The sequence below is a fragment of the Dasypus novemcinctus genome, chromosome 2, assembly GCF_030445035.2.
Source record: "Dasypus novemcinctus isolate mDasNov1 chromosome 2, mDasNov1.1.hap2, whole genome shotgun sequence".
Classification (NCBI taxonomy): Eukaryota; Metazoa; Chordata; class Mammalia; order Cingulata; family Dasypodidae; genus Dasypus; species Dasypus novemcinctus.
In genome coordinates this window covers 71,773,238-71,800,093 of record NC_080674.1, presented here as the reverse complement: position 1 = coordinate 71,800,093, position 26,856 = coordinate 71,773,238, and the positions used below count along the sequence as shown (strand labels likewise).

The following is a 26,856-nucleotide window of genomic DNA, read 5'->3' as shown; positions in this document are numbered from 1 at the left end:
TGTGGATCATCAGTACTCCCCTTTCTGCTTGGGCTCTCGGTTGAAAACCAACCCCTGTTGCATGTATTATTGTGAGTTTCTATGATACTTGCAGTATATTTTTGTGAGATGAAAAATTTGCTTTTTGACCTCATTTCCGACTTGATTAATGAACACTAACAGTTCTTGAACTGCTTAGTCAATTGTTTTCCTTATGTGCAAAATAAAGTATAATGCAGCAAAAAAAAAAAAAAAAAAAAAGCAAGCACCAAGCTCTTTTGCTCTCTTGCCTTCACCCTGTCCAAGAGCCAGTCCCAGCGCTGGTCCTGCCCTGTTCCTGCCTTGTGTGCCCTGCTCTCACTGTGCCCCCCCTGCATGGATCAACATGCAAGTAAAACCTGGGCATTTATAATCTGTAATGGGAAATTGTAGTCTGTAAATCAGCCCACTTTATCACGTTTCATTCCCTTCCTCTCTACCTTGGACCCATAATGGTTTCTTCCATTTCTCTTCCCTCCTTACCTTAATACTGGCTTACCATACCCTACGTGCTCTTGAAATTCATTTCTGCAGCATAGTCAAGTACCTAGACAAAATCTGGTTACAGAAGCACCACCATTCCTGGCATTGAGGCTAAAGAGAAATGGCTCCTATAGGCCCTCAAAAATAGGTTAATGGATGGTAAAGTCTACATTATAGTAAACCTAATAACCCTTAAGGGTTTTGGACTATTTCAGTGTTCCTAAAACATTAGCATACAAAACAGTGTAGCCCATATATGCAGCTCTTTGGTGGTCTGACAAAATCCATGACAAAATTTTCCTTTCAGAGAAATGGCTAGAATAGCTTTAGAAAAGTTTCAACAAATATTTCTCTCATCTAAATTATTGGGCCAAGTTTTGTCAAAATCCAGCTTCAGTAAATTCAGGTTTACAACAAATAAAGTTTCCCATTCATTTTTCTCTACAGAGTGGGAAGGAAAAAAATAAAGTAAAACAAGCTGGGTTCTTATATTTAAATATGCATTTTATAAGGATTAACAAACAAAAAAGTAAGCAAATTCTCACATTCCAAATGTAGGGGGAAACCTATTTCTTCTTGCAATATTAAAATAATTTAAAATCCTCCACAGCAGGTATAGAAGAATAAAGATAACTTCTTTCCATTGTACATTTTTATGGAAAGAATATAAGTCAAAAAAACAAACTACTTTTGGTTAACTGTAATCTTTAGTTTTTTGAAACATAAAGGACAACAGAAATAGTATAAAATAACTTTTATTTACATAATTTATCGAACATAACTGCTTTCTTTGGAGCAACAAAATTTACAAATGACAGCTATTGCTTTTTTGTCAGACTTTTCAAGTCAGACAGAATACACGGTCACTTCTATTTCAAAGAACATGGTGGTAAACAGTAGATATTAATATTTTTAAATCTGTGCCTCAATCATTTAGCAACAATTAGGCTTTTGAATCATTTTCATCACTTACTAAGCCCTAAGTGTTCAGGAGCAAAAGCCAAGAAAAGATAAAGACCTTTAATCGTATCTCCTTTAAGATTTATAAAATACAAATTCTTTGCAACACCTTTGTTATATGAATCAGACTTAACACGGGTGTCAACAAGTCTTTCCACCTTGTAAGGTAAATATACACTGATTAAACTTTTCTAAATAGTCTTTAGGATGTAGCGGTAGGATAATTTAGTTGGATGACTTGATTCTCTAACAATGAATTCCCACAGATAAAATCATTCTTTATACAGTAAAAAAACTACATCTTCCACAAAATTAGTTTATTACAGATGAACAAGCAACAGATTTTAACAAAGTTAAAAAAATAAAAATTACAATAGGGATAAAATAATTTAATTGTGGCAACTTAACACCCAAAATAACACTAATAACCTTTTACAGAATGAGGTTTTAAAAAATTTTAGAGTATTAAAATAGCAATGTGATTTACTACCATGATTTTCTGTGACACATTAATTCACATGAAATAAATAAAAGCATTCCCATAGAGAAATTCCAAATTTATAGATCCTCTTTTGTGGTAAAAAAATTAAACTGTAAATTTCACTGTAAGGTGATGAATAAAAAATATTATAATAGCCATAGTTTCAATAAATATTGTTATACTCGCTGAGCCAATCCCTATTTTACTAGTGAACTTGAAAACTGGCTGCCATTTTTTTTAACTATACAAACACAATTATTTAGCTTAAAAAACATCTTCCTAACTGACATACCAATCTCTTCATAATGCAAACAGTTTTAACTTTTAGGTGTAACTCATGACCTTAATGACAAAAAACTCATATAGACTTTAGCACCTTAAGGAAAAAATTACTGTCCAAAGCAGGAGTTGGCAAACTAAGCCAAATCCAGCCACAACCATTTGTTGAAGTACTGTGTATGGTTGCTTTTGTATTACAGTGGCAGAGTTGAGAAGGTATCACAGAAATCGGTTGGCCCATAAAGCAGAAAATATTTTTCAGAAAAGCTTTCTGACTTCTGACCTAATATATCATTAATCCAGGAGACTTTTCAAATAAAAGCAGAATAAATAATTCTTCTTTGAAAAGTTTAAATTGAACCGCTAAAGATCTGCTTGGATACATACTAGAATTATAGATGTCCATTATCAAAACTGGAAATTAAAAATAACCCTTAAATTCAAATTGATGAATTTATTATCTTCATTTCTGTTTTCAACATAAACAGCGCAATTAAGTTCTGTGCTTAAAAGCCTAAGGGTTTCTTGTGCAGAATTTAAAGAGTAAAAAATTATCAAGATATTGTTTTTTGAAAAAAGAACATTTGTGCATCTGTGTGTGTATGTATGTAAAGGAGATTTAGTTTTGTATGGAAATCTGCTTCATACATGAAGTTAAGGGTTTTTCCCCGTGCAAATCCTGAGATTAGCTAAGAAATAAGAAAAACAAAAATTTTCACAGTACAAACTCAGTATACTAAACTATGAGAAAAAATGTATTCAAAGAATATTCACCATCCAAACACTTTTAGTAATCCCACTTTAAATATCTTAAAATACAGAAGGGAGACAAATTTGTTAATATCTTCTGGACCCACAATCTGAGAGGTGAAAACAACTAAAACTGAATATCCTTTTAAATAAAATTTAAAAATAAATAAGCTCTCTGATGTTTCATCTATATAAATAATAAGCTTAAATATTAATTTTTCAATTAGAACTAATGTTACATCAACTTGAATTATAAAAATACGTATTTTTCAATCAAACAGCTGATAATAGAAAACTTTTTTTTAACATTTACCATACTAAAGTGGAGTTTCACAATTTGCTTTCATATACTTAGAGGCAACTGAAAAGGCCCCCATCATCTTTAAAAAAAAAAATTTTTTTTTCACAAAAAGAAATTTACTAAATCCTAAATACAATCAACCTCCAAATATGTTGTCAGCTCTATGATTGATACAAAGAGACATTTATCCATAATATGACATTCCAAAATGTCCATGTACGCTCAGCACAGGAAGAGTCAAAATGTAAACAATAGTTGCTATTTCTGTCAGAGAAAGCAGTCTAATTGCTTGGTATTTCCAAAATGCTCAACAGATCAGAATGAAGCAAACTTTAGCAATGTTTTCCACTGATTTTAAAAGCTTTATAACCAAGTTCATTAAATATTCAAAATCAACCTAAAGAAAAACAGTGTTGTTTTATTCTAAATACTGCTTTGTTGATATAATTGACTCTGGAAAGCTCAGGCTTTTATAGGAAAAAAAAAAAAAAAGATTTTTATTCTGTTTCATCCACTTCAATAAAGATATCACTGAAGAATAATTCAGAGACAGTTGTTGGCTGCTCTTCAGATGCACAGCAGTTTTGGCCACTTTTACCTCCTTCTTTTGGCAGAGGCTGACTGCAAGAAACCTAAAAAGGTAATAAAAATAAGTAAGCTACACAACATTTATATATTGTTAGTGGTAGTCTAAATTGGCATAATTTGCTTGAAATAGCAATAAATATTATGAGCTTTAAATATATTCATACTCACTGAGCCAACAATTTCATTTTTATGCTGTTATAATAAGGAAATAACCCTAAACATAGTAAGAGTTTCATGGATAAGAGAACCATTGTAGCATTAGTTATAATAAAATCAGAAGCAAGTAAATATGGAACAATAGAGACAATTAGGTGAATGACAGCGTATCCACATATGATCCATTACTTCACCCTAATTTCCATGAAGTTTTAAAAAATACACAAAAATGTAACAGTATTAAATCTATAAATAAATATTTTTATTGGCATAAGAAGAGACAGACTGATGAAAGAGAACTGCACTTATAGGAAATACCAAAAAATAAAGAGACCCTATCAAAATTAACATTTATAAAATTATTTATTAAACAGTATGGTATCAGCACAGGAACACACAGATATATCAATGGAATAGAAGACTAGAAATAGACCCTTCACACATGGAAGTGAATATCTGATAAAAATTGCATTTAAAAAAAATAAGAAAAGTTGAATTAGTCAATAAATGACACTGGACAACTATATAACCATCCTGAGGGAAAAACAACTCAGACTTAACAGTTTGGCTAAATAAAATCTGATAAGTAAGAAAATTTTAGTGTGAAAACATTTGGGGAGAAAATACTATAAGAGGCCACTGGAGAACTTATAATTCTGCAAGGGGGAGAGGTGTCTTTTTAAATGACACGAAAGCTAGAAGCCCTAAAATTAAAGATTGATAGGTTTAATCTACATAAAAATTAAAAATGCATGGAAAAACCACAACAGGCAAAAACAAAAGACAAACAACATACTGGGAAAAATATATTTGCAACCTATAACTCAGACAAAGGGTTTTTTCCCTGAATATAAGATCTTCTACAAACCATTTTAAAAAGACCAATAACCCTCTTTTTTAAAAAGTCAAATGATATGAGCAGATGGTTCACAGAAAATAAAACATAAACGACTCAAATACATGAGGAGATGCTCAACCTCATTCAATAAAAAAATGCACCCATTAAACCTACAATGATTGTTAGAAGTGAAAAATTTGACAAAAAACAAGTGTGAAGTAAAAGGCCCTCTCATATACTACTGATACATATAGAAACTGATATTATTTTGGAGGACAATCAGGCAATATCTGCCAAAATAATAATCATTCTTTTTTTTTTTTAATAGGAGGCAACCAGGGATTGAACTCGTATATGGGAAGCAGGTGCTCAACCACTGAGCTACACAGCCCCCCAAAATCATTTCTTTTGACTAGCAATTCTATTTCTTGGAATTTAACTTATAAATATGCACAAATGACTGATTTATAAGTTATTACCACATTGTTTGAAATAGTAAATAATTAGGAACAACCTAATGCCTACTAGTGTGGAACTAGCACACTCTATAGTATATCCATACAATGAAATATTAGGTAGTCATTAAAAATAATGAGGACACTCTTGGGCACTTAGACCCAGAAAATTAAAACTTACGTACACATAAAAACCTTACATGAATGCTCATTTCAGGTTTATTTGTAATAGTCAAAAACTGAAAACAACCCAAATGTTGTTCAACCAGTTAAACAAAACAATGGTACACCTTTATCATGTAGTACCTCTCAGCAATAAAAACGAACCAACTATTAATGCGTACAACAATCTGGATGAATTCCAGGGAATTATGCTGAGTGAAAAGAGCCAATCCTCAAAAGTCATGAATTATATAATTTCATCTATATGTAACATTCTCTTTAAAAAAATATTTACTGTGGTAAAACACATGTAACATTTCCCATTTTAACCACTTTCAATATACAAAGTCAGTGGTGTTAATTACATTCACAGTATTGGACTACCTTCACCATCATCCGTTACCAAAACTCTTTCATCATCCTTTAAATTATTAACTCCCCATTCCCTACTCCCACTGTGCCAATAAGCTATAATCTACTGTCTCTATGAATTCACATATTCTAATTTTTCATAAGTGAGATAGTATTTGTCCTTTTGTATCAATATGTCCTATTATTTCACTCAACGTGGTGTCTTCAAGGTTTATCAATGTTGTAGCATGTATCAGAACTGCTTTCCTTTTTACTGCTGAATAATTCCCTTGAATGTATATACCACATTTTATTTATATATTTATCTATTGATGGACATTTGGACGGCTTCCACCTTCTGGCAATTATGTAGATGATATTCTATCTTTTTCATTTTAAAAACAATTTATTGAAGTACATCATTCATAAATGAATATATGGAAGCAATAAGTGTATAGTAAAAGTTGTGAACGTACAAAACGTACATGCATAACATCACACAGGGTTCCCAATACATCACCCCCCCACAAATATCTTGCATTACTGTGAATCCTTTGTAACAAATTATGAAAGAGCATTGTCCAAGTATTACTACTAACCATAGTCCATATCTTACATTTGGGGTATTTCCCCCCACAACCCACCCTATATTTTTTTGTTTATAAACCATATAATTTATCTACAATGTACAAACAATGGCATTTGGTAAAATCACCAAGTGGAGCATTCATTCAGTATTAGAGCATTTTCATTACTCAAAAAAAAAAAAAAAACACACAACAAAAAAACCCATGTTAGTGCTACTAATTACAAATCCTATGATGTGCTTTCACCATTTCTATTAATTTCCAAACAACTTTTTACCAATTCTGCACAGATTAAACCTCAGCTTTCCATTCTCGAACCACATTCTATTATCTGATGACTTACATTCTAGCTATTAACGCCATGAGCTTGCTCATTATATTTAGTTCTTAAGAGCAAAATCATACAATATTTTTGTCCTTTTGTGCCTAGCTCGCTTCACTCAACATAATACTCCTGAAGAGCCAAATTTAATGGAAAGCAGGTTGCTAGAGGTAAAGGAGGGAACTGGGACAGGAAGGAAGCAGGTGTGGCTATAACATAAAGCAGCTTTGTGGCAATGGAACTGTTCTGTATTGAGTCTATCAATATCAACATCCCAGTTGTGATATTGCACTATAATTAGGCAAGATGTTACAAGTGGAGGAAACTGAGTAAAGGATACATGGGATCCCTCTACATTATTTCTTACAACAGCATGGGAATATACAATTACTGCAAAATAAAAACTTTAAAATAAAAAGAGTTAAAAAAAATGAATAAAATTTTAAAAATAAAATAAAATAAAAAGAGAGATTAGGGAAACGGACTTTGGCCCAGTGGTTGGGGCGTCCGTCTACCATATGGGAGGTCCGCGGTTCAAACCCCGGGCCTCCTTGACCCGTGTGGAGCTGGCCATGCGCAGCGCTGATGCGCGCAGGGAGTGCCGTGCCACGCAAGGGTGTCCCCCGCGTGAGAGCCCCACGTGCAAGGAATGCGCCCGTGAGGAAAGCCGCCCAGCGTGAAAAGAGAGAGCAGCCTGCCCAGGAATGGCGCCACCCACACTTCCCGTGCCGCTGACGACAACAGAAGCGGACAAAGAAACAAGACACAGCAAATAGACACCAAGAACAGACAACCAGGGGAGGGGGGGGAAATAAATAAATAAATAAATAAATAAATAAATAAATAAATAAATAAATAAATAAATAAATAAATAAATAAAAAGAGAGATTAGCAGATTGGGAACAAGTTGATACGGAATTTTTAAAAGTACATGTTCAAGGGGCTTCCATTCCTGTTACTATTTGGCCTACGTGGACTATTTCTAAGTCTGTCCTAGAACCTTTACAGAGGATGAAAAAGATGATGAAGAAAAGGTCCATGATGACCCTCCCCCCAAAAAAAATTTCTAAAGGTTTTGATTCTAAACTCTTTGCCTATGGCCCCTCCATTAATTAATTTTGAGGAAGCTGATATACCTCCTCCTCTTCCTCTTCCCCCTAAACCTGTGCCTCGAAATATACAGCACAAATTATCCTTTTTACAGAAGGGAATCTTGTAGGCTAGAAGGGAGGGAGACACTGATGCTCTCAAATGGCATTTCCTGGTTCAGTCCATGAACGGGTGGCTCCAGGTATAGATGCTGGTAATCCAAATGGAGTTTATGAGTTTACTCTGAACCTTTTCCCTTTAAAATTTTAAAGGAATTAAAATCAGCTGTGCAGCAATATGGTCCTAATTCTCCTTTTACTTACGGCATAGTAGTACAAGGGCTTGCTGAAGGCTCCAGACTAACTCCCGCTGATTGGTCTCCTATAGCCCGTACCACACTTGGATCTGGAAAATTTTTACAATTTAAAACCTGGTGGGTAGATCATGCTGAAACTCAAGCCGCTCATAATAGAGCCCTGACATTCCAATTTCATTAGATCAACTAGAAGGGAATGGGACTTGGGCTGGAGTTGAAAATCAATTAGTTATGACTAACCAGGCTATTGCTCAAATTCGACGTTGTTGCCTGGCGGCCTGGGAGAAAACTGAGATAAAAAGACAGCCTACAGTATCTTTTAAAAACATAGTACAGGGACCTCGAGAACCTTACCCAGAATTTATCGCCTGGCTTAAAGAAGCTATTAAAAAACAGGTCAGTAATTCAGAGGCAGCCAATACTATTTTACAGTTAATGGCTTATGATAATGCTAATCAGAATTGTCAAAAAGCTATTGGACCAATGAAAGGAAAGGTGGATGTGACAGGATATATTAAAATGTGTCAAAGAGTAGAAACAGAAAATTATTGGGCCCAAATGATAGCTCAAGCTATGGCAGGTTTAAAAATTAACAATAGACTCCTTGGCAAATGTTTTAACTGTGGAAAACTTGGCCATATGAGGAGAGAATGTCAAAAAAGATTTAGAGAAAAACCAATGTCAAATTTAAAACAGAACAAGGTATCTCAAAAACAGCTGGGTCTATGTCCCCCGTTGTGTAAAGGAAAACATTGGTCTAATCAATGCCGTTCTGTATACCATAAAGATGGGACCCCTTTGTCAGGAAAACTCCCAGGAGGGCCAGCTCCCAGCCCTTTACCAAAAGTGGGCATTCCCTGTTCAGCAGAACAATCCCAACAATCAACAGCACTCGCAGTGTCTTGGAATTATCCCCTGCAACAATAGGAAGCGCAGTCATAGATATCCCTGCTGCAGAACCTGTTATTCTACTCCCTGGGGATAAGCCAGTTCCAGTGAGAACTGGACTTAAAGGACCACTGCCTGCTGGCACTGCTGGCCTCCTCCTAGGAAGGAGTAGTCTTTCTTCACAAGGAGTCAGGGTGCATAATGGAGTGACTGACTGAGATTATAAAGGGGAAATTCAAGTTGTTATGTCCACATCCATCCCATGGAAGACTATTTTGGGAGATCATATAGCTCAATTACTTCTGCTTCCCTATGTTCCTGTAGGAACTAGCACAAGAACTTGCAGTGACAAAGGTTTTGGAAGTACAAGCACCACTGGAGTTTTGATTCTCGAGTCCTGCCCCATATGTAAAATAATTATCCAAAATAGGTCCTTTAAGGGACTTATTGACAGTGGGGCTGATATTTCAATTAAGAGTACTAGTCATTGGCCTTCTTCATGGCCCTTGCAAAAGGCTTCCATTTCTGTTGCGGGACGTGGCGCTCCCAGAGGATTAATGCAGAGTGTTCAAATATTTTCTTGTCAAGGACCTGATGGTCAGCCTGCTACTTTATAACCTTATGTTGCCGACTTACCCATTAATCTATGGGGTTGAGATTTGTTAGAACAATAGCAAGCTGAAATCTACACTCCCAAATTTGGACAATACAGCAAACAGAGTCAGCGACTAATAAAGAGGCAAGGACATATTCCTGCATTGGGATTGGGTAGATACCATCAGGGAATAATTGACCCCTTTTTACCTGTAGCCAATGAAACTTGAGAAGGGTTAAGTTACCAGCTTTTTGGATAGTGGCCATTACTCAGTCGAGCCTCCTTGGACCACCTAAACCCATCCCACTTAAATGGACTTCTACCCCGTTGTGGGATGAGCAGTGGTCTTTACCCAAAGAGAAGTTGGAAGTGCTTCATGAATTAGTCAGGGAACAGTTACATAAAGGTCATATTGAGGAATCTTTTAGTCCTTGGAATTCGCCGGTATTTCCAATTTAAAAAAATCTGGGAAGTGGAGAATGTTAACTGATCTGCGAGCTGTTAATACAGTAATTCAACCTATGGGTGCCTTACAGCTTGGCTTGCCCACACCACCTATGATTCCTAAGAATAGGTCCCTTATAGTAATTGATTTAAAGGACTGCTTCTTTACCATACCTTTGGCTATTAAAGATGGGGAAAAATTTGCATTTTCAGTGCTCTCATTTAATAATAAAGAGCCTATGAAAAGGTTCCAATGGAAATAACTCCCACAAGGAATGCTTAACAGTCCCACAATATGCCAAAATTTCGTAGCTAAGGCCACAAAGCCAGTTAGATCAAGGTATTCATCTTGTTGCATTATTCAATACATGGACTATATACTGGGTTCTGCTCCTTCCCCAGAGGAGTTAGTTAAAATATATCACACTTTAGAAGAGAACTTGACTGCAGTGGGTTTAAAAATAGCCCCAGAAAAAATACAAAAAACTACTCCTGTTACTTATTTAGGATCTGTAGTTGATAAAATTAAAATCAAACCCCAAAACGTTCGAATTCGTAAAGAGTCTACTCAGAATTTAAATGACTTACAAAAACTGTTAGGAGATATAAACTGGCTAAGACCCAAGGTGGGTATTTTGATGTATGAGTTAGCTAACTATTCTCAATGCTTCAGGGTAATCCTCGATTGAACAGCCCCCAAAAATCAACATAAAAGAGGCTGCGCACGAATTAAGGATTATTGAAGAAAAAATTCAGGATGCTCAGAATAGATTGACCCTGAAAAACCTCTGCAATCGTTATTATCCCATCACTACATTCTCCTACCGGAATTATTATGCAACAAGAAAGTATTGTAGAATGGCTGTTTTTATTTAGTAGCATAGTCAATCTTTGTCTCCTTATGTTGACTTTATAGCGCAACCAGTATTTAAAGGGAACGTATTTGTGCAATGAATGGTCAATACTCCTCACATGTTATTCTTCCTCTATTGTGCAAGGAAGTTGATTTTTGCATTCAAACTCATTTGCTTTGGCAAATAGTTTTTGCTGACTACATAGGAAAAATAATCATTACCCTAAATGCCCCAAGTTGCAATTTATTAAACTCATGTAGTCGATTTTGTCTACAACGACAAAGTTTCAACCAATTCCTGATGTCCCTACCATTTTTACTGGTGGGTCAGGACAAGGGCTGGCTGAATACACAGGATGTAAGAAAAGCAAATTCCAACTCCTGGTTTCTCCGTGCAACAATCTGAATTGATAGCGGTACTTACTGTTTTGCAAGATATCTCAGAACCTATAAATAATTTATTCGACTCAGCTTATGTTGTTCAAGTTACTCAATCTATTGAGATAGCTCTGATTATACCTACTTCGGAATATTTTCATTATGCGTTGTTTGATAAACTTCAGCAGACTATTTAACATAGAGCTAATCCATTCTGTATTACCCACATTGGGTCACATTCTAATCTCCCTGGACCATTAGTCCAAAGTAATGCTGCCACTGATAAATTGGTCGCTCCTCTTTTACAGGAAGCAAGGTATTTTCATGAATTAACCCATATGAATGCACCAGGTTTACAAGCTCAATAGCCTTTAACCTGTACACAAGCTAAAGAAATTACTTGCACTTGTCCTTCTGGTCAAATTCTTAATAATCCTAGACAGTTGGAGCCTAGTGTGAATCCCCATGGGCTTCAGGCCATGTAGCATCATTTGGCAAGATGTGTTATGTTTCTGTAGATATGTACTTTGGATTTGGGATACAGCTCAAATTGGTGAAACTGCTTGCCATGTCTGAAAACACATTCAAGCCTGTTTCGCAACAATGGGGCTTCCTAAGTCCATCAAAACAGACAATGCTTCTGCTTACGTTAGTAACACCCTAAAACACTTTTTGACTTTTGGGGTATTTCACATATTAGAGGTCTACCCTATAACCCGCAAGGGCAAGCTATTGAGGAACGTACTAATCAGACTCAAAAGAATGTTACAAAAACAAAAAGGGGGAGATAAGAAGACACTGCATACCCAGGTACATAAAGCACTATTTACTCTCAATTTTCTTAATTATGAGCCTATTTTATAGGAAACAGTGGCTGAATGGCATTTTCAACATCATAAAAGGAATCAAACCAGTTCTTTTTCTGAATTACCATTAATTTGGTGGAATGACCTGCTGACCAACAAATGGTCAATGGGGAAGCTGTTAACCTGGGAATGAGGGTTTGCTTGTGTTTCCCCAGGAGACGGCTAACGTCCTGTGTGGGTACCTGAGTGTAGAATAAAGCCTTATCATGAATGCAAAACGACGATGGAAGTTACTGTGGGATCTGAAACCCCCAGTCATGCAAATGGAAGGTCTAACACTGAAGACAACCTGGCTGGGTCCCACTCTGAAGACTCGAGCTGCCCCATCCCCAACATGGGGACAGATTAAACATCTGTATTAGGAAGATGAACAACAGTTAAAAAAGAATGAGTCACCAGTAACTGCCCCAAATTTGTTGGTCTCCATGTTAGCCATTATAACAGCATCCATAAGTACGTTCCCAGGGCAGCAGCTGAGAACAACTACACTTATTTGGCATACATTCCTAATCCTTCCCTGCTGTGTGCAGTCTCTCAGATGAAGACTCCTCCTCCTATTTATGTTAATGATGCCTCTTGAGTACTGGGATGGGAAAATCCTCGGCTACCATTACATCTTCATGAGAAGGGTACTAATCTCAATTTAATTCTACGATTTACTGAATTACTATTATGTGTGGGGCCTGCTGAAGGATGTTTAAATATGACGCAGCAGGCCTGGCTGTCACTCCTAAACATGGAATATTACAAAAGCTCAACTACATCTCATCTCCGGAATGAGTTTTAAATATATACCATATAATAGCACTGATTTGAATTCCCCAGATAAACCGATATGTCTGTACCATTCCTTATGGACTCCTGAGAGTGATCATATTCAATGGGAAAACTGTGGCCAGTCTAGTAGTGTGTTGCTACTTAATGGTTCCCATGGAATTGTAACTGACTTGGCCCCTAAGGGGGATGCAGTTCAGAAATGTAGTAATACAAATGAGACCTGTTCTTCTCATGATGCTTTAAAGATAGAGTGTGTTTAAATATCATCATACCACTACCACAACACATGTGGACCATCCCATTATTTGGCATGGCATGGGAATGGTTCCACCTTCTCCTCATTAAAGGGTGGTCCAGAACAAACACCTTTAAGGAAAATACCTCTTAGTTTAAAACCAATCCAGATTTGGGATGAAAGTTATCAGCATACTCGTAATTATTCGTTATCATTCAATACTTCAAAAAAGTTTTCTTTTCATATTCAATCTTGTGTTAGCAATCCATATGTATATCTTGGTAGGAGAATTTTATTTGAATGAAACTTCTTGAGAAATTCAGTGCTCAAATGATTCTTGCAAACTCTATACTTGCATTAATGAGACATGGTTTTCTACCAATTATAGTTACATGATCCTACAAAGACGGTTGGGCATTTGGATTCCAGTATCCCAAAACTGACCATGGGAATCCTTCCTTGATATCCATGCCTTATGAGTAGTCTTACAAGTGTTCAAACATACAAAAATAATGACAGGACTATTGATAGCTGCTGTTATGGGCATAACAGTCCTCATTTACTGTGGTAGCTGTTTTGGGAGTGGCATTACATCAAGGTGTTAAGACTACTGAATTTATCCAAAAATGGCCGAAGAATGCCAGTTTGGCTTGGGGAAGTCAAACTCAAATTAACAAAGAGATAAATACTCATCTAGTAGACTTGGAAAATGCAGTTTTGAGCTTGGGAGAATTACAAACTGTAAATATGTGTTTACGCCTAAAATGTGATTAGAATAGATCCAGTTTTTATATGATCCTCTATGTATATAATAGCAGTGATATTCCTTGGGAATCAGTGAAGTGTCTGTGTGGCCATAGAGATAATTTAAGCTTAGGTATTTCTCAATTACAAGCACAAGTAACAAACATTCAATATGCTTCCTGCCTCACAAACTATATGACAGGAATTGTGGATGGATTAAGATCCCTGAACCCTATGATATGGATTAAGAGTTGGGGAGGGGGTCTTCTAGGAGGTATATTAATTATCTGTTCCTATCTGTTTTGTGTTTAGTCCTCAAATGCATGCAACAAACCCTCCAGGGATTAATAAAGCAAGAAACTGCCTGAGCTGCATTCATTACTTTGTAAAAACGAAAAGGGGGAAATGTGGAGAAATGGCCAGAGGTTAAAATGTTTCCATTACACAAATGAGGGTAGGGAACTTAGAACATCAGGTCCTGTCAAGACCGAACACTGTCCTGGACAACCTGTGACTGATTGCAGAAGGAAACATTTAAACCTTGCACAGCATACATGGGAAAAATGTGGACATGATTATTCTGGCAAAATGTTATCTAAAGAATAAAAAATAACTATACCCCCATCCCTGAGACATTCAATAAATATGATGTGGAAGCTTGGGTCAAGGCTCTGAGTCCTTGAGACTTTGAGGCCCCGTTCCCATCTTTCCCTACTTATTACGTTTCTTTCTTAAATTCTGCTATGCCTTTTATTTGAGCATTCCTTATGTAGAACTGGTCTCAACACTTCCTAATCATAAAGTCAATTTAAGAAATGCAAATAAAAAAGTAATGGATTTGGGGAGCTGGTGTAGCTCAGTGGTTGAGCAGCAGCTTTCCACGTACAAGGTCCCAGGTTCACATCCCAGTCCCAAAGTAATGTATTTGACTACTTTAATACTTAAAACTTATGTTTATCTAAATCCTTCCAAAAGTTAAAAAAAAGAAAAAGAAAAGAAAAGAAAAGAAAAGAAAAAAGTTAACTGAAAATTTATTTGCAGCAAAGAGCCAAAAGGTACATGGCTTTTTTACATAAAGATCTCATATAAATTTATTAAGAAACCCATTAAGATCCCAAAAGCAATAAAAGGGCAAAGGTAGGGAACAAAAAAAATTTAAAAATGATAAAATAGTAAATATACGGAAAAAGACAAGTCACTGGCAACTAAAAATTAAACCAATGAAATGACATTTCCACTCCTTTACCATCATATTAAATAAGAAAAATAATTATTTTGAAGTGTTAATATCTAATGGTGGCAAAGATGTGATGAAACTGGCATGACCACACTGTTGGTAATTATAACAAGTTTTCCTAAAAAGATACTTATTTGGCAATAATAAGACACATAAAATCTTAGTCTCAGAAAATAAATCTAGGAAATAATAGTAATTATATATATATATATATAATTTTAAAGCTGTTCTTTATTTAAAAAAAAAAAACCCTTCCTGAGGCTCATGCTGCCCAACAGATGGGAACCAGCTTTCTGTTTGTTGAGATTTTAAGTCACTCTAATATTCTTCCAAAGGCTTGGATACAAGTTCATAGAGATTTTCATCCCAGCACTTGCTATCAATCTGGGTGGCTTCACAGTGCATAGAAAAGAAATATCCAAACAAATTCTAGTTACATAGTTCCTTGAAATCTTGTGGGAGTTAGGTGAAAGGTAAATAAAATACAGATACCACTTCCTTTTGCTTCCACAGTTCAGAATGGTACATAAAAGGAATGGCAATCAAGTGTCCATTTATGACTAGATGAATGGCTTTGTACCAAACTAACTATTACCTCCTAATTCAATACCTTATCTTCTTCCAGCATGGGGTGGGGGTTGGGTATGACGGGAAGGAGATGGATGCAAGTTATACTGTAATAATTTCTGACATGCAAATGAAAATAAGAATTACTAAGTTTTTCCTAGTTGAGTCTGATAGCCAACCAATTTATACAAACAATACAAATAATAAATTACAGTAGTTAACACATACCTGAGTTTCTGAATTGTCAGTATTCTCAGACTGAGTATTAACAACAATACTTGGAGACTGAGGCAGGTCAGCGGACTTTTGGGTTTTTGCCTGACTTTCATTTAGCATGTTGGATTTTTTCAAATTTTGCCTTGACACACGTATAAGAGGTTTTATGCGCTTCTTATTACGGACTTGAATAGGTTCATCAGACTCCAAACTATTCTTTGAACATATTAAAGACAAAAATCCCAAGGGTCTTCGGCCAGGTCTAGAAAAGCAAATATAAAGATATTCAAGAATATCGAGGAAGATACTTTCTTAATACCAAACTTTTCCATTAAGGCTGATATGACACACCTTCTAAGTACTGATAACAATATGACACATATGGCATATACTTGTGACAAAGTAAGGCTTACTCTCCAGCCCTGCTTCTCAAACTTGAATGTGCACAGAAATGACCTGGGGATCTTATCAAAATGCAGATTCTGAATGAGTTGGTGGGGTGTGGACCTGAGTTCTCCATTTGTAATAAGTTCCCAAGCTGTCCAAGCTACTGATCTTGAGATGGTGAATACAAGTCTATGGAGGAGCGGGGGGGGGGGGGGCCGCAAACTATGGTCCACAGGTCAAATACAGCCTACCACCTGATTATGTAAATGAGGTTTATAGGAGCACAGCTATGCTCATCTATTTATATATTTGTCTATGGCTACTATTGTGCGGCAACAGCACAGTTAAGTAGTTGCAACAGATACCATATGGCCCACAAAGCCTAAAATATTTTCGTCCTTTTATAAAAAGAAGTTTGTTGACCCCTGTTCTAGAACACTGTTTTCAACTTATTTAAACCCAGACCTCCTATGATGCTTCCCTCATTCTATTTTAAGCTCATCTATAAGGTCAGAAAAGATATTGCTGAGCTTTACTTTCTTTAGCTTATATAACAAACCAATAGATTATTAAATATGCCTTTTCATGCTACTTAGTCCCTTCTCCGCTCCCCCTTATTCCTTATGGAGGCTAGTGCATATCCTTCTCATTCCAACTCACCAACGCCATGCTAAGAAGTACTGTTCTAATCACTGTTTGGTCACTAATAACAAAATAAAAGAGGTGGCGGACTTGGCCCAGTGGTTAGGGCGTCCGTCTACCACATGGGAGGTCCGCGGTTCAAACCCTGGACCTCCTTGACCCGTGTGGAGCTGGACCATGCACAGTGCTGATGCGCATAAGAAGTGCCCTGCCACGCAGGGGTGTCCCCCGCGTAGAGGAGCCCCATGCGCAAGGAGCGTGCCCCATAAGGAGAGCCGCCCAGCGCGAAAGAAAAGTGCAGCCTGCCCAAGAATGGCACCGCACACACAGAGAACTGACACAAGATGATGCAACAAAAAGAAACACAGATTCCTGTGCCGCTGACAACAAGAGAAGCGGACAAAGAAGACGCAGCAAACAGACACAGAGAACAGACAACTGAGATGGGGGTAAGGGGAGAGAAATAATTAATTAAAAAAAAAAGAGATAATATTTTGAATACTGCTGATAAGTCAATTATTGATATCCTCATATTTCAGAAGTAAAACAACGTGAAGTTGTGTTTATTGCTAAATTTCACACTTTCTCTTATAGGGAGAAAGCTATGGTTTACCTCTTTTGTATGTGACGAGAGAAAAAAAATGCACACATTATTAATAGGACTACAATAAAACAACTTCCAGAGCTACCTCTGATGTGAGCCCTATGTCTCAACCATCTATCTCTGCAATGGCAAAACTGCTGTATTGTAGAATAAGTGATGATCAAAATAAACATGGGAAGCGGCAGTGGCTCAAGTGAGTGGGTTCCCGCCTCCCACATAGGAGGTCCATGATGTGGTTCCCTGTGTCTCCTAAAGAAGACAGCGAGCTGGCATGAAGGGCAGGCATGGCAAGCTGACACAACAAGATGATACAACAAGAGACACAAGAAGAAAAACATAATGAGAGACACAACAAAGCACGGAGCAGAGGTTCTAGTGCCTCCTCAAGAGGACAAGCAGGATGGTGAGCTTGTGCAATGGGCAGGTGTGGCGAGCTAACATGACAAGATGACACAATAAGAGACACAAGAGGAAAAATATAAAGAAAAAAAAAACATAATGAAAAGTACAGCAAAGCAGGGAATGGAAGGTGGCTTAAGCAATCAGGTGCTTCCCTCCCATGTCAGAGGTCCCGGGTTCGGTTCCTGCTAAAGAAACAAAGAAGATGAACAGACACAGCAAGTGCAAACAACAAGAGGGTGGGGAGAGATAAATAAATAAAATAAATCTTAAAAAAAAAAACCCACAAATAACCATGACAATACAGGAAATAAAATGTACAATACAATTCTAAAGATTTTCTATCTATAACAGTCAAAGTTTCAGGGCTTAAAAGTAAAGCTATTGTTACGGAAAAGATATTTATCTGGAACAATCTTCCAAAAGTTCTTGACATTATTGCATTTCCTTTACTGAAAAGCCTTCCCTTTCCATTACTAACAGAGGAATATCGTTCTAAAACACCATTCTTAGGTACTGGCTTCAACCTTCATATGTGTGTTATTTCTGTTCCATATTCATTATACTTATTTACTGAGAGGAAGAGAGACAGAGAAAAACATTTATTAAATATATTCTCGTGATACCTGGATAGCGGAGTTTTCAAAGATGATGTGCTCTTATCCATTTGTTTAGACCTAGAAGCAGTACCAGTTTTTCCTTCCTTATCAGACGCAATCATCTCATCCTGAGGTAACTGAAGTGTATTCTTTTCTGTATGTGTACCTATGACTTTATCAAGAGATCTAGTTCTTATACTCTGAAAAGTGGGTTTGAGTTGCTTTTTCTGAGGTTCTGGAGTTGTGTATGTGCTTCCTGAGGTAGGGAAAATGTCTTGTCCTTTGTAAGACTCCCCTTGGGAAAAAAAAAAAATAGTAAGCACACATATTGAAATTAATAAATTCTATTTAATTGTTGACATTTGAAAGAAAAAAAAACTATCATGGTATTCTATTTTAAACCTACCCGAATGAAAATAAGCTAAATTATAATTAGTGGAGTTATGTGGACTATGAAGAATATCAAAACTAAGGTCTCAATAAGTATCATAATAGTTTCTGCATTCAGATACCAAATAGTCATTATCAATATAAACTGACCTGACCTAAAAAAACCTCCTCCTTAAGTATTTCTTGAATTAACAAAACCACTTTCTAATAATCCAAGGCTTGTTAAAATACAGGAGCTAAGCAACCCAAAATATAAGTAATAATTCAGGTTTTTGTGGACTCAAAGAAAAGTAAAACCACAGACTCTCAAACACTCACTTTAGCTAAAGAGTCTCTTTCTTTAATTTAATATTAAACAAAAGCCAAAGTGCCATTAATTAGAATCAAATTAAGTGAAATTTATTATCAAATATAAGAACTATTCCCTAAGGAGAGTTGTGTCTTAGGTCTTGTTTCCACATTAAGAGCTTTCTAGCTCTATGAAGGTAGAATGTAGTTAATAAATATACCTAACTGAAAGAAAAAAAAAATCTATTGAAAATAGGATATAATAAATTTAATACTTCACTCTCTTCTGATTTTGTAATGCTTTTATTGAAGAATGGAGATGGAAGGGAGCAATCTTAGGATATCTCTAGAGGCTGGAAACTATAACAGTTAACTATATTGCCTTGTATTAATATTTATAAATGTCTTAGAGGACCAGAAGCAACATAGGTTATCAAACCCTTCCATCCTGCCTCTCTCTCTACATACATATAAAATGTCATTGACATTTTTTTTTCAATTCCCAGCATCACTACCATGGTTAAGCATGGATAATGATGTGACTGATAAGTCTAAGCTATAGCCAGTTTAAAGGAACAGGTATATCATTAAAAAAATGGAAAAAATAAAAAGATATAAAATACAAAAGAATACAATGTTACTGCCTTAGTTATGAGATAAGTAAACCCTAAGTTGTTTAATACTTGAGAGATTTTAAATTCCTATGAAATAGAAGATTCCAAGATCTTTTGAATCTCAAAGTAGCTTAAGCCTGTAAAGATCTCTTTTCAACTTCTCAGTACTAATCTAATTCTCAGGGTAGAAGCTAAGGTCCTATAAAAACTGTTTTATACTCAGCCCTCTAATTTCTAAAATGTAGCAGTTGAGCTATTACAGAAAAGCCCTGTGACCATATGTTCTTCTCTTGATTATAGGATGTAAGGAGCTTTTTTGGCTACCAAAGTATCAAATCCAAGGTCTCAATAGGGAAGAGGAACTGCTAAATAATGAAAATATGACTTCTAGAGAAAAGTAAGCAAGACTCTGTTTCTATCCCAAATTTGAACAAGGTTCATCAAAAATAATCACGGGCACTTGGCAAAATGCAATCATGTTAAAAATTTTTCACTCACCTGTTTCTTCTAAAACATTTATCAATTCCTTTGAACACACCTGTTATAAGAAAATTTACAGGAAAGTTAGAAATGCATTTATCAAATAAAATTTAAATAAATTTTCTTTCTTTCAGAAAGCTCTAGGGTAGACAATGATTTATGGGAATTCTACCAAACCTTTACAGAAAAAGTACTGCCACTATTATTTAAACTGCTTCAGAGCAGAGTAGAATGAGAGATTCTAAATGTCTTTTATAAATCCAGCATAGTACTGATACTAAATACAGACTCATCTCACATCAGTGCAAAAATATCAAATGAAATACTACAAACATAATTCTGCAGCCCATCAAAAAGACTAATAATATACGATGATCGTGTGTACTCTTCCAGGAATACAAAGATAATTCAATTTTATAAAACCTATTAATATAATTCAACAAATCTGAGGCCAAAAATCTATGATCATCTCTATTTCTGGAAAAGATGTCCAATAATATTCAGTCTTGGTAAAAATTAATAAAATTGAATAGATGGGCATTTTCTTAACATCAAAATATATATATATATATAATATATATATAACAACAAAAAATAACGATCAATCTAAAAAAACAGCATCCCACTTAATAAACACTAGATGCATTCCCATTAAAGTCATGAATGACAAAAGATGTTCACTATCAGTTCTTTAACATTGTTTTTGAGTTATATATATAACTGGAAGAGAGAGACTGCAGCAGAACTGTCAGCAAGAAAAATCAGTGGGGAAAAAAGTAAATAAACAGTACTGGGGCAAATTTCTAACCTGAAGCAAAATAAATGGGTTAAAACTGTACATGTCACAATGAAATCATAAATGTACTAGAAGAACATGCTGATAATTATTGACATACTCCAGAGATGGTATTAGAAGCACTATTCTATAGGTTTTAGAGTCACATCTACAATCAAGTGTTGGCTAACATCTACTAGGTATGACCTTAAGCAAATTAAACTTCTTTTTCTAAAAGAAAAAAATTAAAAACAAAAAACCCCCAAATGAACAGATTAAAATTCCCAAAAAAGGAAGAGAGGAAAGGAAGTTTTCTCCTGGGAGTGAAACAACTACACAAAAAGTTCAATTAAAAAAATTGTACTGGACAACTTCGAGGAAAATGGCAGATTAGAAAGACATGGGATTCTCTTCTCTCCCAGAAAAATAGCTAAAGGACAGGCAAAATGGCCTGGAAAAAAATGTTCTAAGGTAGGTAACCAAGGGAAGGCTGGACACCACCCAGAAGAGACAGGGGCACAGGAAACAAAAACCTCAATGAAAAGACCCGAACATATTCCAACTAGACTTTGAACTGCGAGGGCTGTCAAAGATTGTCATCTGCTGTCAGACCAAGGAAATGCATGTGAGGAAATTAAAAGTAAATAAGAGGGACTTTTCCTAGCCTTTACAACCTCCCTTCCCAAAACCCTTGGAAGCACATTTGCAACCCATTCCTGGGTCCATGGCCCAGATTTGAGCAACTAACAGGGACAATCCTAAAATCCTAGAACAGGCTGAACCAAGAATCAAAGAATAGCAGTAACACACTGCTTCCTGCCACTAAATGCCTACAAAGAGAGAAAAATTGAACAACAGAGTAAACTCACCATCATAATCAGATACCTAGATATCAGCAAAAAATTACAAGCCATACTAAGAAAATGGAAGTAACGGCCTGAGCACAGGAATATATCAAAGCCCCAGAAGCGACAAAGGATTTGAGACAACTAATCAACAAGATGTGCACAAATTTCCAAAGTCAAATTAATGTGATGAAAGACAATATAGCTAAAGAGATAAAGGACATCAAGAAGATACTTAGCAAGCACAAAGAAGAATTTGAAAACCTGAATAGAAAAACAACAGAGCTTATGGGAATGAAAGACACAACAGGTGAGATCAAAAACACATTAGAGGGGGAAACAGATGCAGCTCAAGCAGTTGGGCTTCTCTCTACCTTATGGAAGGTCCAGGGTTCCATGCCCAGGGTCTCCTGGTGAAGGCAAGCTAACCCACGCAGAGTACCAGCCCATGCAGGAGTGCCACCCCACACAGGAATGCTGCCCCATGTGTGAGTGCTGCCCTGCACAGGAATGCCACCCCATGCAGGAGTGCCGGCTGATGCAGCAAGATGACACAACAAGAGACACAGAGAGAGACAATGAGAAGACAGCAGAATAAGGAGCGGAGATGGTACAAGAGAATGATTGCCTCTCTCCCACTCCGGTAGATCCCAGGATTAGTTCCCAAAGCCACCTAATGAGAATACAAATAGACACAGAAAGAACACACAGAGAATGGACACAGAGAGCAGACAAGGGGGGGGGGGGAGGAAGCCAGCAGGGGAAGGATAAATAATCTCTTAAGGGAAAAAAAAAACCCAACAAATTAGAGGGGAGCAGATGCAGCTCAGTGATTGAGTGCCTACTTCCCATGTATGAGGTCCTGAGGTCAAGCTCTGGTACCTTCTGAAAAAAACAAAACGCACACAATAGAGGTATATAACAGAAGGTACAAAATGAAAGAAGAAAGAATAAGTGATGCAGAAGACAGAACAGTTGAAATTAAAGAGAGGGGAGAAAAGAATGGAAAAACTTGAACAGGAAGTTGCAAAAATAGCACAGAAGTAACATATTTATATAGTTTTGAAAACTTTATTTTGAAAACATTCAGCATAATATTCTTAAGGTTCATTTATGTCATCATAGGTGTCCCAATTTAATTTCTTCTACAGCAGCATAGTACTCAATCATACATATATACTACATTTTGTTTATCCATCCACTGGGTGATGGACACTTGCATTGTTTCCATCTTTTGACAATTGTAAATAATGTTTTGGCCTCTTTTTAATTAATTAATTAATTAATTAATTTAATTTTAGAAGGTACCAGGGATCAAACCAAGGACCTTGTACATGTTATGCAGGCACTCAACACTGAGCTATACCTACTCCCTTGGCTTCATTTTTAACCACCGTCACAGATCTGGGAGTGTGTTCCTGATTAATGTCCATCACTCTTTGAAAGTGACATTCCAAAACTGTTTATACCTGGAATATTTATACTAAACAATGTTAGAATTGAATTTATATATATCTAGAATTTAAAGAATTTAAAGGAAATAATAGAAATAGAGCTGTTGGAATATAGCCATTTACGTGCTTAATGATTCTACCTTACCTCAGAGGTATATTCTGGATAATCATCTCTTGAAGTGAGTGAACTCTTTTTGGCAGGAGGGACATGGTCACTTTCTTCAAGTCTGCAATGAAATCTCTTTCTTGATACAAGATCCAAATTAAGAGGAGGTTTTTCAGAATCATCTCCTCCAGAATTAGATGAACACACGGGATCTTCAGCAACTGAAGTTACTGGAAAATTCATACTGCAGAGAAAATAAATACATATTAAATCAGTGAATTAGAAGTTTCTTAAGTAGATGAAAGTCTGAGTTGTTTCAAAGAAAACTACCAAAAAACACTACAGTAACTAATATAGGACTATGGTCACAAAAATTCTAGTTTTCAGTTCCATTCATATCGAAAGACTTGCAACATAAATTACTTACTTGAAATAGATCTGAGGCATATTAATAGTGTTTTCCTCATCTGTGGAGTTAAACTTTTCATTTTAACTGTTCCTTCCTAATATAACAAGCTTCAATTTCTAATGCTACTTGACAAATTGTTAAGCATCTTAACCAATGACTATTAAAAGACAACTTAAGACTTCTACAGTAATTAAGGTTTGCAAAACGATGTTACTTCTATGCTATTTTTGCAACTTCCTGTGAATGTATATTTATTTCAAAATAGTTTAAAATATAAAGATGTTTAAGAAGTACATCTTAAATGGTGCCATTTTATGATCCAGACTAGTAATTTTTTTAGCTTTCAAAATACTTAAAATATCAGTTTTCATATAAAAGTATTATTCTATCCATTTGAATGACACCTTTATCCGATGTAAAATCAATCACATTATATTTCTTCTCTAAGTTTTCACATAATTACTAAGTAAAATCTCCAGAACAATTATAAATAATGTTAGTGAATGACTTATTCAATTAATACTATTCAGTTCATAACGCATCTTCACTCCTAGCAAAAACGGTTTAGCTCAATAATTACCTCATGTTGCTCCTTTCTTCTGTATTCACTGATTTGATCAATATGGGTGCTGGCAGTAATGAGTTTGGCAATAGCTGTGCAGCAGTATTAGTAAATTCCTCTACTGCATTGGTTGGGATTTCCACCAGAGTTAAAATGAATGCTTGTTCATCTTCTCCATCTTCATGTTCATTAGCAACTAGATTCAATATGCAAGTATAAAAGTCAGTTGTGAACAGGTAAACCACAAAACAACAAAAATCATTAATTTATTTTGTTTCTAAAAGAGAATCTCATAATAACTTATCTCCAGACTAAAAAGTGAAACACCAAAAAAAAAAAAAAAGTAATCTCATAAAGGAAAAGGATGATAAATTACTGAGATGATTTATAATTCTGAGGAACAAAACTGATACCCAACATTTTTCAAGTTGTTTTTGCTCTATTAAAAGGTCACCATAGATTAGAAAAAAAAACCCACAAAACCTTGTTGGTGTTTTTCCCCTTAAATGGCATTAAAATCATACTATTAGGGTCTATGGCACTTTAGTGAAGCAGATTATCATACCTGTTAGGTCTTGAGGACTGATTATATTCTCTTGTTGGACTTCTGGAGTAGTAGTTGGTATACACTGCTATGAAAAATTAAAAGGAAAAGAGGTTGACCAAAAATTAGTTTTTAAAATGATTTGATATAGTGAAAAAATATGAATTCAAAACTCAAGGACTTACATAACCATATACAGTTCTTCAAATGTTTTGTAGCTTTTAGCTTTGCCAATAAAACTTTGATTCTTTGATTTATGTAAACGCGGTTATATACGCAAATAAAGGAATCCTGACTAAATAATTAATTGCATGTATTCTACGAAATAAGACCCCCCCACAACTGATAGCTCCCTTGTCGGTTTGCTTTTGTTTTTGCTTGTTGTTTGCTCATTGTCTGTCTTTTCTTTAGGAGGCACCAGAAACTGAACCTGGGACCTTTCATGTGGAAGGTGGGTGCTCAATACTTGAGCTAAATGTGCTCCTTGAAATTTTTGAAAGGCTTTATTATTTCTCTCCATCCCCTTGCTGTTTACACTTGCTGTGTCTGTTCATATTCCTTGTTTCTTTAGGAGGCATCAGGAACCGAACCTGGGACCTCCGATGTGGAAGGGAGGTACCTAGTTGCTTGAGCTACGTCCATACCCTGCTTTGTAGTGTTTCTCGTTTTCATTTTCTTTGTCACTTGTTGCATCATCTTGTTGTGTCGGCTTGCTGCACCTGCCTGTTGCATCAGCTGTCTTGCTTGTCTTCTTTTAGGATGCACCAGAACCGCTGCTCCCTGCTTTGTTGGGTCTCTCATTATGTTTTTCTTCTTGTGTCTCTTGTTGCATCAGCTTACTGTGCCTGCCTGTAATGCCAGCTCGCTGTTCTTCTTTCAGGTGCACTGGGAATTGAACCAGGGACCTCCCATGTAGTAGGCAGGAGCTCAATCACTTGAGCCACATCCCCCTCCCCTGAAATAATTTTTGAAGTGACAGAATTGGGAGATCCAAACCCCTCAACCTTCTTTCTTCTCCCATGACATCAGCAATCATATTATTAGTAGGTGACATATGCATGGAAGCAAACTGGTCTCCCTGCCTCCTGTATGGCTCCCTTCAACTTACACAAGATTACAAAGATCATCTTTCAAAACTGCCAGTTCTGATTACCATTCTCTCCTGCTTAAAACTGTAACTTTTATTGTGCATTCAACAACGTAATAATTGACTCAGGCAAGGGATCATTATTGCATACTAAAACTACTGGGTTAAAGTTGCTGGGTTTCATCTGACAAACTACTTTTTTTGGTCCGATTTTAACCATTTCTCAGTGTACAATTCTGTGATATTAAATACACTGACAATGTTGTATAACTCTCGCCATTATTTATTTCCAGAACATATTTATCATCCCAAATAGAAACTCATACCCATTAAGTGAGAACTCCTCATTCCTCTCTCCCCTCAGGCCCTGCTAAATACTATTATATTTTCTGTTTCTAAGAATTTGCTTATTTTAAGTATTTCATATAAGAAAAATCATATAATGTTTGTCCTTCTGTGTCTGGCTTATTTCACTCAACATTTCCTCAAGGTTCATCCATGTTTTTTATAGCATATGTTAGAATTCCACTCCCTTTTTACAGCTGAATAATATTCCATTCTGTGTTGTTGTTTTTTTTTACCCATTTTACCCATTTTGTTTACCCAGTCATCAGTTGATGGGTACTTGGGATTGTTGCTTTCACGTTTTGGCAATTGTACATAATGCTGCTATGAACACTGGTGTACAAATATCAGTTCATTTTCCTGTTCTCTTTCTTTCTTTTGGATATAAAC

At 36.0% G+C, this 26,856-nt stretch overlaps 1 protein-coding gene across 6 annotated transcripts in view; it reads right to left on the bottom strand.

The window, feature by feature from the left end:
- Nucleotides 1-1,240: 1,240 nt before the first annotated feature.
- The window catches only part of BDP1 (BDP1 general transcription factor IIIB subunit), a 122,930-nt gene continuing 97,314 nt past the window's right edge, over nt 1,241-26,856 (bottom strand). For 4 of the 6 annotated variants that reach the window (XM_012527949.3, XM_012527953.4, XM_071208499.1 and 1 more), the window contains 7 exons: nt 25,056-25,122; nt 24,509-24,686; nt 23,559-23,763; nt 20,358-20,397; nt 18,595-18,862; nt 15,949-16,198; nt 1,241-3,904 (listed from right to left, as the gene is read on the bottom strand). In XM_012527949.3, coding sequence (XP_012383403.2) covers nt 3,770-3,904; nt 15,949-16,198; nt 18,595-18,862; nt 20,358-20,397; nt 23,559-23,763; nt 24,509-24,686; nt 25,056-25,122 — 1,143 coding nt within the window. In that variant the 3' untranslated portion in view covers nt 1,241-3,769. The remainder of the gene's footprint in view (nt 3,905-15,948; nt 16,199-18,594; nt 18,863-20,357; nt 20,398-23,558; nt 23,764-24,508; nt 24,687-25,055; nt 25,123-26,856) is intronic. The other 2 variants (XM_012527950.4, XM_012527954.4) reach the window with 1 other exon arrangement.